The sequence below is a fragment of the Mesoplodon bidens genome (assembly GCF_964165515.1).
Source record: "Mesoplodon bidens genome assembly, chromosome: 4".
NCBI classification, from domain to species: Eukaryota; Metazoa; Chordata; class Mammalia; order Artiodactyla; family Ziphiidae; genus Mesoplodon; species Mesoplodon bidens.
The window spans coordinates 4,617,347-4,630,497 of record NC_138160.1 but is presented as its reverse complement, the minus strand read 5'-3'; the positions used below and the strand labels follow the sequence as shown (position 1 = coordinate 4,630,497).

General features: G+C 37.0%; 2 protein-coding genes across 3 annotated transcripts in view; both read right to left on the bottom strand.

Annotated features, from left to right (window-relative positions):
- The window catches only part of ICE1 (interactor of little elongation complex ELL subunit 1), a 535,590-nt gene that overhangs the window by 238,180 nt on the left and 284,259 nt on the right, over positions 1 to 13,151 (bottom strand). The window lies entirely within an intron of this gene.
- Positions 1 to 13,151, bottom strand: part of ADAMTS16 (ADAM metallopeptidase with thrombospondin type 1 motif 16) — a gene marked incomplete at both ends in the record, with an annotated part of 159,613 nt that overhangs the window by 83,260 nt on the left and 63,202 nt on the right. For both annotated transcript variants that reach the window (XM_081231772.1, XM_081231773.1), the window contains 2 exons: positions 2,019 to 2,114; positions 11,910 to 12,063. In XM_081231772.1, the coding sequence (XP_081087898.1) occupies positions 2,019 to 2,114; positions 11,910 to 12,063 (250 nt within the window). The remainder of the gene's footprint in view (positions 1 to 2,018; positions 2,115 to 11,909; positions 12,064 to 13,151) is intronic.

Genomic DNA, 13,151 nt, shown 5'->3' with positions numbered 1-13,151 from the left:
ACATGCATACAAGCTGTGGTCCTGACCCCTGTTCTGGATTTCTCATGGCATGAGTGCAGAGAAACCGAGTGTCTTTTTCCTGGAAGAGTTCTTTGGTGTACAGTGGGGGGCTACCCTAGGCTCACCCTCCAGGGTGACTGTGAGGATTCAATGTATATAATGTTCTTAGTATAGTGCTTGCCACTGAAAGATGCACTGACCACTCAGGTTCACCAGCATGCATACCCATGCAGAGCCTCAGCATTGGTAGCAGATGGAGGAAAATAAGTTCCCATCTAGGAGAAAGATGCACAGAAGCAGTACAGTTGTTGTCAGTTATCTACAGCCCATCCATTGCTCTGGAATATTCCAAAGTACTGAGATACTGACTTTTGGTAATGCACGCTTCTCAATCAATAAACCTCATGGACACTTGTGGACCTGTGATACAGGATGACACAACTAACATGAAAGGGGACTTTTACATGAACTTCTGATGCTTGTCCCAGCATGGCCACTGGGCAGCCATTCAATCCTGGGCAGAACACTCAATGCTGTGTAATTTGTAGGCATCCAGTCCAGCTTAATGTGCTCTAATTCTTTTCAATATGAAGAAACCCCAGGAAAAAATATTTTAAAATACCAACGAAAACCAATTTAATTGCTTTCAAGGTAAATAGAATGTAACAAGAATATATGGGTGGCATCACAGCTGTAACTTCATCCAAGGAAAATAGTAGATTTTAAAGAAAGTAGGACACCTGGAGAACCACACCATACTTGTGTGAACCATCACCAAGGCAACAATGGAAGGGCTGCCAATCTTTCCAGAAATAGGCATAATTTTGCAAACTATCAGATTTGCAAAATTTGATCAATTTTAGTCAGTTATGTGCAAAGAGTCGTGATCACCTGCAGTTAATGTTCAGGTAAATTCCCTGGTATCCCGTGATGGTTGGTATTTCCACATTGCAGTGCCTCAGCAAATCTATTTTCTCTTTCAAGACACTAAAAGCATTTTAATTAGACATTTTTGTTATGGATTAGTTTACTGCTGCCTACATCCCTAGGAGGATTTAAGTATCAGTCTCACCCTGGGAAAGTCTGAAAATAAAGCATATTAACATGTGTAGGATGAATGGTTGCTGGGTGATATTGTTAAGCAAATTTACTTCATTTCTCTTCATTTCCTCAGTCAGCTTTGCAATAAGTTAACCCAAAAGCATTATGTTAGCATTGCTTCCTAATGCTTTAAATCCTTTCTATTTGTATTCACATTTAAATATGTTTATGGTATGATAGGTTTATTTCGGACTTGAAACATCCTGGATCAATGAAATTCAGGCATAGATTTCTCTTCTGTACTCATTAGCATCACTAAAAAGTTCAGATACATATAGATGAAAATGGTTACAGTGAGAATTTGGTTCCAATATATTTCGATCTTTATCAATAGTCTTTCATATTCTGAAAAAAATACAATACAGTTTAAATCAAAAGGATTAAAAGATTACTCTTGAGTGTTAAGCTAATTCATTTTTAAGTTTTAATGACAGAATTGTCATTGTCTCCCAGTTAGTAATAAACTTGCTGTCTTATGAATTTCTTCTTTTCCCTACTACAGCACCTCTCTCATTTTCACAGGAGCAACAATCGGTCAGAAGGATCTATTCCACAGTCTTCAAGCTGATGCTTTGAGGCTTTAACAGAACTGCTGAATGCTGGTTCTTTATTTGATTAAAAGGTGGTCAAGAGTTTAACATTTTCCTTCATCAAACAGATTCAGCCATCACCTGTTGCCTGACATTTATGTCTATTTATTCCAGGCAGCTCATCAGTTATATCATTGGAAAAGTATGAAGGGGAATCCTCTTCATAGAATTAATATAAATTAAACACAATCTTTTGACATGGGTATAGATATGGACATATATATCAGAAGGATGGGATTAAAAAATACCAAGGCAAGTGGAGGAAAGATGCATGGTTGAAAGACTGACATCTGAATATGATGTATGTACCTAAGATTAGCTTCTTACCCTGTCACGCCCACAAGTTGTGCCTTCTGCCGCTGGCATAAATTTAGTCTCACATTTCCTCCCAATACGGTGGCACCACAGGGCTTTACAGATATCCTAAAGGAGAAAAAAAAAGGTCATTAGTGTTACAAATGATCCATACAACTCTGATAACATATCATTGGAAAATTTAAGGGACAAACAACTGATATAAATTGAAAGCTGACTATTTAGGAGTAGGTGCATATGATAGAGTGAGGACCTAGAAGACTCATGCTCTAGACTTGCTTCAACTTAATTCTATCCCTGAAGCTCTATTTATTTGTATTTATTCATCATACATTTAACAAAATTACACTTTCTAAATTAAAAAGTAAAATATGCTTAATCCAGGCACTGAAGAAAACTGCGAAAAATTAAAATTAAAAAGCGCAGTAAAACCTAACATTTTATAATTCATTCTCCATCCTACCTTTCACTAACTTCTCCTTGTCCATTCCTCTATCCAGCTATCCATCCATCCACCCACACACTCATCCACCACCCACAAATCTTCAATGAAGTCCTAGAATATGCCAGTTATCATACTAGGCAGGAGGTTCCATAAGAAATATGAACAGACCTACCCTCTCAAGAATGGTCTTAGCGGGATACATGAGCTGTAAATCACCATGTGGTGCACATGGGGAGAGGTGTCCCTACAAGGGGAAGAACACAGTGCAGGTGGGCTCACCAGGAGAAAAGGGCTTTGCCTGGAGGACCCAGGGAAGGAGTCAGAGAAGATGGACATCTGAGCCAACTATTGAGCTCAAGGACGGCACATTCAAGTGCAAAGGAATGAAGGGTTCGTGCAAAGGAAGATGAGAAAGAAGAAAGACGTGTGCAGAGGAAGGACGGCCCACACGGCTGATTTGTCGATAAAATAAAACAAGACCTGAGATTTATACACAATAAAGTCCTCTCCAAGTATAAGGAATTATTTTTACTTCTATATCTGTTTGAGCCCAAAGGAACATCTTAGTGAAGGACAGTCAGCAGTGGGACTCATGAAATGATGGGACCTTCAGGAATGCTGGTGGTAGCTTCAACTGCACACGATGGAAACATTTCTTAAATTATCTGCACAACTGTTCTGAACATTTGAACAAGTGCTGCACTATTTCCCAAGTCATTTAATATCTGCATCTCCTGGGTGTTTCCGTGTTATAAAGAAAATGCAACACAACAAAACTTCCACCTCATTTTGCTTGAAAGATGGCATTTCACGGCACTTGTGCCTTTATTTTCTGTTTTACTGATGCTAGAGATGTGCTCACAGGAGACTTTCTGCATTGTGTGAGTGAACTCTTGAAGGATTTCCCTTTTAATAATCTATATTAATTTTACCTTCATAAAACTAATTCTCAAATCTCCTTTATACGTGTACTTATTATATATTTAAAAGTTAAGGCGTTTGTTAAAGGCACTGCCTTATATTATTTTTCTGCTTGTATCTCTCTCACTAATAAGACAGCTTTTCAGAGCATGGACTATTAAGAAGCGAACTGTCAATGTTTTAATTTTGATATCAATTAATTGCTTTTATTTCAAGGTATTCATAGTAACCTCTTAAGATTACAATCACTGTACCATTAAACTGCATTTTCTTGGGAGTCCTCCAGAATCATTAAGTGCTACTGGGGCAAATGTGTCACGCTGGTGGTTAGTGCTTTCCTGGCTCTCATGACATTAATTAGCATGCTGTGCTGGGAGCCTCTCTTCTTGCCCAGAACGGTAGTTAGAGATCAAAGTCATAAGAGGACCTCAAGGCATCCATAAAAGCAGGGGCCTAAGCATCTGTAAGTCTCCAAAGAGACAACTGGGAAGCTCCGTTTGCTTCCCGGGATGACATCTTGACAAAAACCAGGATATAAATAAAGCTCCCTTGAAACCTGAACTTGTGGACCCTGGCTTAACATCTGGGTGGAAATATGGTGGATCAAAGCCAGAATCCAGACAGTGGTGAAGGGTAGGCGTACCTGCCCGTGAGTGCTGGTTCAGAGCCCTACTGATTTAGGTGGTTGGGTGTGCACACACACAAAACAGATGAACACACGGATGGATGAGTGAATGATAAGTGAATGGTGGATGTGACAGAGATACCTGCTCCTGTGGTTGGGTCAGTGGGAGATGGACACAGTGGTCCAGGAGAGGGTTTGGGCTTCCGAGAAGGTAAGCATGTCTGGTGTGAATTGGGCCTGGCAGACCTGGGCAGGCAGAGTCCCGGTATCCTGCTTGAATGCAACCACCCATCGACTTGTCCTGGGGGCTGAATGAAGCATCATAGGTAGGTAATGTGCCCAACTTAGGGCCTGGCACCGAAAAGGCACCAACTCATGTCAGTGTCCTTTCTCACTTCAAAGGTGTGAGGAGATGTGAGCTCAATCCCAGCCCCCAGCCTGGGTTCATGGCTGTGGCCTGAGGGAGCCAGTGGTACTAAGTCTGGAGGCAGTTTCAGGGATGATGCAAGATGATAAAATAAATGGTGTTTTAAAATGCTAAATTCTTTTTATGTATTTGTCACCAATACCTGGAACAGTGTTTAGAACCTGGCTGGCTTTCAATAAATGTTTTCTGAGTCGAACATCTGTTAGTTTGTTTCGATGGAAACCTTGGACAGAATAAGCAGGAACATTTTTAGTGCAAAATGAAATGAATAGTGATCAGTGAATTGTGATCATAAAAATTTCTAAGATGACTTAAGAGGGTGACCCTATGATATGAAAACACTACACCTAGACTGTATTCAAAGGATGTTCACGATATTCTTACATTGTAGTCTGGGGGAACATTTTGCAGAATAAAGAAATATGGATGGAAGGTACTATTGAAGGCAATAGTTTTTAAGTTTTCTAAGTAAGAAGCTCTCAAGTACAGGATGCTGGGGACAGCTCACCCCTAAAGCATGTGACTGTAACTCAGCCTGTGCCCAGATTATGCCATCTGTGTATTTCAGCCTCATTCTGGAAGCTGCTCGATTCCCAATTCCAGGCCTCCAGGCAGAAATAAATCAGAGTTACAAAAGCCTTGAAATATACAATTCATGTTACTGTGTTCCAACATATCACAAAGGATTTGAGACCTTGGTGCCCTATAGATGTAACTGCTGGTCATTTAATAAAAATGTGACATTCCATCCTGGAAAACAAATAAAAATTCTAGTACCTCAAATAATGTTTATTTTATTATCTAAACAACCCAAAACCGATTACTTCCTCTCAGTTTTATCACACTTTGACCTAACTGCTAACTCTGGACATAATGTACAATGGTTGTATTAAATTCTGTATTATGGTTGTAGGTCATTACATTCTTAATAAAACTTCAGGGTCCTCTTGGAGCAATGACCCTATTAAATCATGGTTCTAGGGCCAGGAAGTTGGAATGCAATACCTGCTGGATTGGAGGGTGGGTTCCTAATTTACCAACAGTACGCAGGACACTAAGGTGATCAAATTTCAACGTAATTCTGGCAACTTGCATCTCAGACTGCAGGGTCAGGCCACCAAGAAATGTTGACGAAGCAGAATAGGAACTTGATAAAGACACAATGTTTAAAATAACTAATACTTGACTTAAGAAGAAGAAAGTTGAGGCCCATGTACAGAGTTCACTCTTGCTTTTATCTTTGCTGTTAAGGAATACTGTACTCTCTTTAATGGAGGCTCTCTCACTTGCTGTTTCTTCCCATAATTTAAGAGCTATGCTCACAATGACTTATTTTGATAATACTGACTTAGTTAAGTTTAACATCACAACCTAATACCCCAAATAAAACAAACATTTTCAGATGACTGTGTTGGATTTATTGTGGCATTTCCATACTGTGAATAGAATGCCACCAGATTAGTTTTCTCAAACTGTCAGTATCAGACTTTCCAAAATACAAACTAAAAATGCATATACAAACGATGTTATAATAGGATATATAATTTATTGTAATTATTTGTTTTTCAAGCAGTGGTGTGCTTTTATCACTAATTTTGATTATCAACAAGTCATCAGTGGACAGAGAAAGCCATGGCCATATATGTGTGTGGATTTATAAACAAGTATGTAAACACCCACACATATACACCAAATACACATCTATTTATCCAAAAGAAAAATGCATATGCATTCGCATTATCTCTTAACTTTCCAAACTAAATGGCACGTGGTACCTAAAAAAGGTTCAACCCTGTCTAAAACATCATCCAGCCATCTATCACCCTTCCCAGCAAAGTCTTACTGAATGGGCCTTAAGTGCTGGTTGAGGCACTGGGTAGTTTCCTTGTTATTTATTATTTTATATTCTTCAGTCAGAAAAGTCCAGATTTTTACATTTCAACCTAATAGACCCATTCTCATAAAATTTCAGTAGGAGTTCATTTAAAAAATTAACTTTTATAATTGAGAATTTCTTGAGATGTTTTAATTCATATGGAAAATAAAGAATCTAATTGTCACTCTGTATCTAAAGTTGAGGTTCATTATATTAGAGAGTCTGGCCACACAAGTAGAATTGAACTCATAAAAAGAAAAATATGTCAAGTTTAATTGGGTTGAAAAACAATTTCACATCATAGGGAATAAGCTCATAATATTGACTTTAATGGGTATTTTTCAAAAGGTATTTTCTCTACTGTTCATGGTGAAGTAACTGGTACCACGCTTACTTTTCTACATACAAAAACTATAAAACTGGACAAAATATATGGGCCAGTTGTTTCAGTTCCTTGCAACAAGCAACACAGTACATGGTCCTCAAGAGAAGGGAATTTGTAAGGTGGGCATCACCTTTGCCCAGCTCTCTGTCTGGGAACACTTTGCTGACCACGGTGCAAAGACATGGTTCCCATGAAGACAACAGCAATCTCACTGAATGGAGGGTGCATAGATCAGAGTTGGGGCTGCAGAAGTAGCTAGCGTTTGTGGGAATGGGACCATAAAGGAGAAAGCTGCATTGAGTAGGGAGCACCAGAGGTCTCCATGAGGATTTCCTGCAGGTTTTTATCTGGTGAGTGAATGGTTGATGCACAGGATGAGACTCCAAGTGGCCTGGAAGAGGGCAGCAGCTTTAGGCTGAAAGCTGATAAGGGCTAGAAGACAGAGTTGCACAATGCTAGGAGACAGCAGTGTTTTGGCCACACAAAGTGGAGAGACTTCAGTGAGCATCCTAGGCATCCACGTCTCATGAGTAAGAACCACAAACTAGAGTACAGGCCATGCCTTAGGGCTAAGGGAAAACCAGAATAGATGAGCCTTAAGGAAGAGTAAAACAAGCCTCAGGGGATCAAAATGATTCACCTATTATAATAACATAATATAAATACATATAACATAAAATAACAATATGTTATGATACATAATTGTAACATATGTAATATGTTATAAATATATTTAAAAAATTGACATAATAAGTGAACAAATGGGACATACCCTAGAGAAATATAGACTATAAAAAACGAACCAAATAGTAATTCTGGAACTGAAACTTAAAATAACCCAAATGCATAGCTTGCTGAATTGTCTAAACAAATGATTAGAAATGTTAGAAGAAAGATGCAAATGATGACAAACATTTTATCAGAAACATCTGAGTCCAGATGAAAATTGAATTATATCTTTAAAGTGTCTAAAGGCAAAAAAAAAGAATAAACTGTTTAGAATTCTGTACTCAGAAAAAGTGCTCTTCAAAACTGAGGGTGAGTTAATGACATTTTCAGATAAAGAAAACCTGACGTACTTTGTGGTCACAGATTGTGTTACAAGAAATGCTAAGGGAAGTTTTTCATCCCCTAAGGAAATGATACAATTTGAAACTGATCTATAAGAAAGGATATAAGAAAGCATAAATAATAAATGGCAAACATGTGGGTAAATATAAAAGGTGACCCTATTTTATTTAAAAGCAACCCATTATTTTAAAACAAAAATTTTAACATTGTGTTATGTGGTTTACAGCATGCATAGAAATAAAATACATGATGCCAATAGTACATACTGTGAAAGAGGGATACATGGACTTATTTGTTGTAAGGATCCTCCTGCATTTTGCATAAAGTGACATGATGCTAATTCTATGTAGGTTGTAAATTAAAGATGCAGCTATAATCTCTAGAGTAACCACTAAAAATACAAGAAAATATAGCTAAAAAGCAAATTGATGCAAACATAGAATTTTTAAAAGCATGTTTAATCCAAAAGAAAACAAATGAAAAAAAAATAAGGAATGAGAACAATAGGAAACAAATAGCAAAATGGTAGACTTAAATCCACTATGTCAATAATTATATTAAATATAAATGGATTAAACATCTCAGTGGAAGGCTATAGATTGTTCAACTGGATAGAAGAGCAATGCCAAACTAAAGGATGTTATGACAGATATATTTTATATAAAAACACAGAGAAATGGAAAGTAAAAGGGTGGGGAAAGATATCTTGCAAAGAGTATTCTTAAATAAGCTGATGTGGTTGTATTAACATAAGATGAAGTATAATTCAAGGGAAAGTAACATTATCAAAAATAAAATAAATTTATTGTATATTAATGAAAGAGTCAGGGAGACATAAAAATCCTAAATGTGTATGCACCTAAATACCCAGCTTCAAAATATACAAAGCAAAAACTAATAGAACTAATGGGAGAAATAGAAATATACATAATCTTTGTTAGAGACTTTAACACTCATATCTATTAAATTGTTACATAACAAGTATCAAATATTGCAGAGGATACAGAAGCTATAAACAATATTATCAGACACAATAACAAAATAGATATATCTAGAACACCATACCTGACCACTGCAGAATTCACAATTCTTTCAAGTGGCCATAGAATATTCACCAGGGTAGACCAAATGCTGAGCTATGTAATATGTTTCAATAAATTTCAAAAGTATACTTATAGGGTATATTCTCTGATAAAATTGAACAAAATTAGAAATCAAAATTAATAAGCTGTCTAGAAAATCACCACTTATTTTATAGTTAAATAGTATACTCCTAAATAATGCATGGGTCAAAGAAGAAATCACCACTTAAATTAGAAAATATTTCATAGCTAATAATATTAAATATTCAACATCTAAAAATGTTCAGGATATATGTTAATGCTGCTGAGAAAAATAATACTAGCTTTAATTATATTTAAATGTTTATATTAGAAAAGAAAAAATTTTTAAAGTCAGTGATCCAAGTTTATCCCATAAACAGCAAAGAAAAGAAAGTCACATTAAGCCTTATTATGTAATAAAGATAAAACAGACATTAATGAAATAGAAAAGAACCCAACAAATATTTCTGTTAAAAAATTAATAAAGATAAATACTGATGTTTTGAAAGGACTAATTCATCTGATAAACTTCTAGTTAGACTGACCAAGAAAAATAGATAAAGAAACACATGTTACCATTATTAGGAATGGAAGAGGAAATGTCACTATAGATCTTTCAGTCGTTCAAGGGATAAATGAGAATATTACAAACAACTTTTGGTAAACCACCACCCCCCCAAAAAAAAACAGGTAAAACAAAAAAAAAATTCATTGGAAAAGGTCTCTTCCTGTGTCTTTTTTTGATGTTTATTTATTTATTTTTCCAATGAATCTGATCAGTCTAGCTAGGAATTTCTTCTGCATAACCCTACATGTGTTAGTGTAGTTGAATTAGTGATTACAGAAGCCTTCCCATAGATAGGATTCATGAGTAAGTTCTAACAAAACTTTAAGGAAGAAACTATAGCAATTTTATTTCAAGCTCTTCAAGAAAGCAAAGGAGTAGGGAGCACTTTCAAATCATTTTGTGAGGGCAACATAACCCTGATATAAATTCTTGAATGGTAATTTTAAGAAAAAAATTTCTAAATTATACCATTCAAGAACACAGATATAGGGCTTACCGGTTGACACAGTGGCTGAGAATCTGCCTGCCAATGCAGGGGACACGGGTTCGAGCCCTGGTCTGGGAAGATCCCATATGCCGTGGAGTAACTGGGCCCATGAGCCACAACTACTGAGCCTGAGCATCTGGAGCCTGTGCTCCGCAACTAGAGAGGCCGCGACAGTGAGAGGCCCGTGCACCGCGATGAAGAGAGGCCCCTGCTCGCCACAACTAGAGAAAGCCCTCGCACAGAAACGGAGACCCAACACAGCCAAAAAAAAAAAAAAAAAAAAAAGAACACAGATATAAAAATCCTGAATAAAATAGTATCAAATCAAATCAACAAAATATAAAAATGAATAACAGGTTATGACCAAGTAAAGCTATCCTAGGAATATAGGTTGGTTTAACATTCAAAAATCAATAAAAAATAATTTTAAACTCATCAGTACAATTCACTACATTAACAGAATAAAGGAGAAAAATACATCTATATCAATAGATGCAGAAAAAAAAGTATGATAAAATTCAACATAAGTTTGTGATAAAATCTCTTACCAATCTAGGACCAGGAGGGAACTTTTTCAACTTGATAAAAGGTAACTATGTAAAACTGAAAGCATCATATTTAATGGCAAAATGTGAAAGATTTACTTGGCAATTATGAAGTTCCAGAATAAGCAATGTGAAACTACGGTGACAGAAATCAGAACAATGGTTGCTTACTGGGGTGGGAAGGGGATTGAATGAAAGGGGGCAAGAGGGAACATTCTAGATTTATGCTGGTAACATGGGGGAATACATTTGTTAAAACCCAATTGTACACCTATAAGAAATACATTTCCCTGCAGGTAAATATTTCCTCAGTAATAAAAAGACCTGCTGCATTTAACTTCTTATTTCCTGTATTTTCCAAACGGCGCTAGTTTACCACGGAGGATACTCCATGGTCACAGCAAAATAATGTGAAAAACAGCAGTATGATGTAGAACATTCCATCTTTGAAAGAAAAGTTTTATGCTCCTTTTCCTTAGCAAACAGGAGAGTGACACGCAAAAGAATTCTCAGGGATTTCACATATTCTGCCAATGAAAAGGCAACATTGGGAATATATGCTGATGCTGACTGGTTTATTATTCTTGTCCCCAGCTGAGATTACCCAGCTGAGGAGATAAGAATCCAGTTCTGGCACATGGCTGTAATTGACTTTTGGGGGGAGATCTACTTTAGTTTAGAAGAAAGAAGATTATCACATTAGATTGAAATTGGGAATATCCCCAGTGCATTCTGAAATGTTGGAGGTTTCTGGAAGACTATATGTTTTTGTCTATTTTCCTCTTGATTTCATTATAAACTAGAATAAAAGAAACCTCAAAAATAGTTAATTTCATTTAATTTATGGGTAGCTTTCCTAGTGGTTTAGTAGGGCAAGCTGTGAAATCTCGATTTTCCCTTGTCTAGCGAGAGCACATGTCTCTGTGTTATAAGAGGAATTTATATGAGGAAACCAGTCTTCTGCTGTCCCTGGGGTCAATGGAGTTCTATGAAAGACTTCTCTAGAAACACTTAATTTGAGGAATTTAATAATCAGAAGTCCCAGATAGGCTACTGCTTTATAGTAAATTTTGTCTATATCTGAGGAAGGTAAGGGGGGTGGGGGGACATTGTTTCTTAAATGCCATTTGAAAGAAATGCAGTGTATTAATTTGCCATCTTACACCAACCAAGAGTTCTTGCTGAGCTCCCACATGATAAATCAGAAAGAAAGAACTGACACAACAGGCCAAGTCAGTACTTGAGAGGAAACTGATCCCTACAACAGTATCCACTGTCATTTTCTTTGCCAGTAAAACATGTGTTTCCTGTTATATAGGACCAGCCCTAACATACAGGATTTGACATTTGGTAGGTACCCAATAAACGCAGAATACATCAATGTCAGCTTCACTGAATAAAACGGTTTTATGAAGAATTTTACATTGAACACTTGCCAACAGTCACTTGCCTTTTTAAAATCCAGCATGCAGAGCTTGGCTTTCTCTCCAAATTGCCACTTGCACTGTGTGTTTGCATCGTATAACTCTCCCGGCAGCTTCTCAGGATACTTGTATTCCTTCACAGGCTTTGGCTGATCAGCAAGGCATGTAGCTTGGGCAGTGCTAAAACAAAGAGGAACTGCTGGTGATGCCGGAAATTACCAAAGATGTAACTTCAATCATGTAATTCAATGATTGAATTACATGTAATTACACGTAATTCAATCATGCCTTTTCTTTCTCATGCAATTTTACCACATGTCTTATATAAAGAAGAGGGGACATTTTTCTCCTGAGGTCCAATATAACATTTATCTTAATTCTATTAAAATATAGAGGCCACATTTTCTGAAATTGTTCATAATATGTTTCACCTTTTCCAGGGAGGCAATTTGTTCTTCATCAGATTTCTCAAACCTATCATGGGGAGAGTGAAATGAGATAATACAACCAGATGTTTGATGTGAGGAGCTTCTATAACAGACACCTTAAAAAGTACACTTCTTGCCAGGAACAAAAAAAAGATGAAATGGGCACTGTAAACGGCAAAACACAATCAGTCAATTTCAAAGGCTGGAATTTTCTTTCTTTCTTCCCTCCTTCCTTCCTTTCCTGCACAATAGCTTCCAGCTTCCACATGGAGCATTGCAATGATTTCCACCAGAAATGCTCTATACACAGGCTGATTTCTGACTTGATTCCAAAGTCAAGAAGAAAATTAATTCTCCTTAAGTTCCCTAGAGGATGGTCTAAAGGCAAACTAATGATTTCTTCCTCTACAAATAGGGTATCCTCTTCCCTACCAGAGACAGGTTTTGGTATAATTTTTGCATTTGGAGGGAGGAGAAACAAGTGTTTGCAAATAGCAACTAAATCCTATTTATAAATTTCAATAAGCAAAAACTAAAAACAAACAAAAACAAAACACCTTTGTAATCACAATAAACTTAACAACAGTAGATCTGCCTAAGCATCCCCAAACTTTTCTTTGTGTGGTTGTCCATCTTGATCGGAATATTTCTGGCCCCAGTCTCCAGGACCCGGGTCCCAGATTCTATTGCCTTGGAGCCCACTGATGCATGTGTGCCCTTGATTAATATCCACATACATAAAACATGAGGAAGGGCACCAGTCACTGTGGACAGGACATTAAACATACATGCACGGAGGTCAGAAGCCTTTTAATAGACTAAATCAAAGGCTAGGAAAGT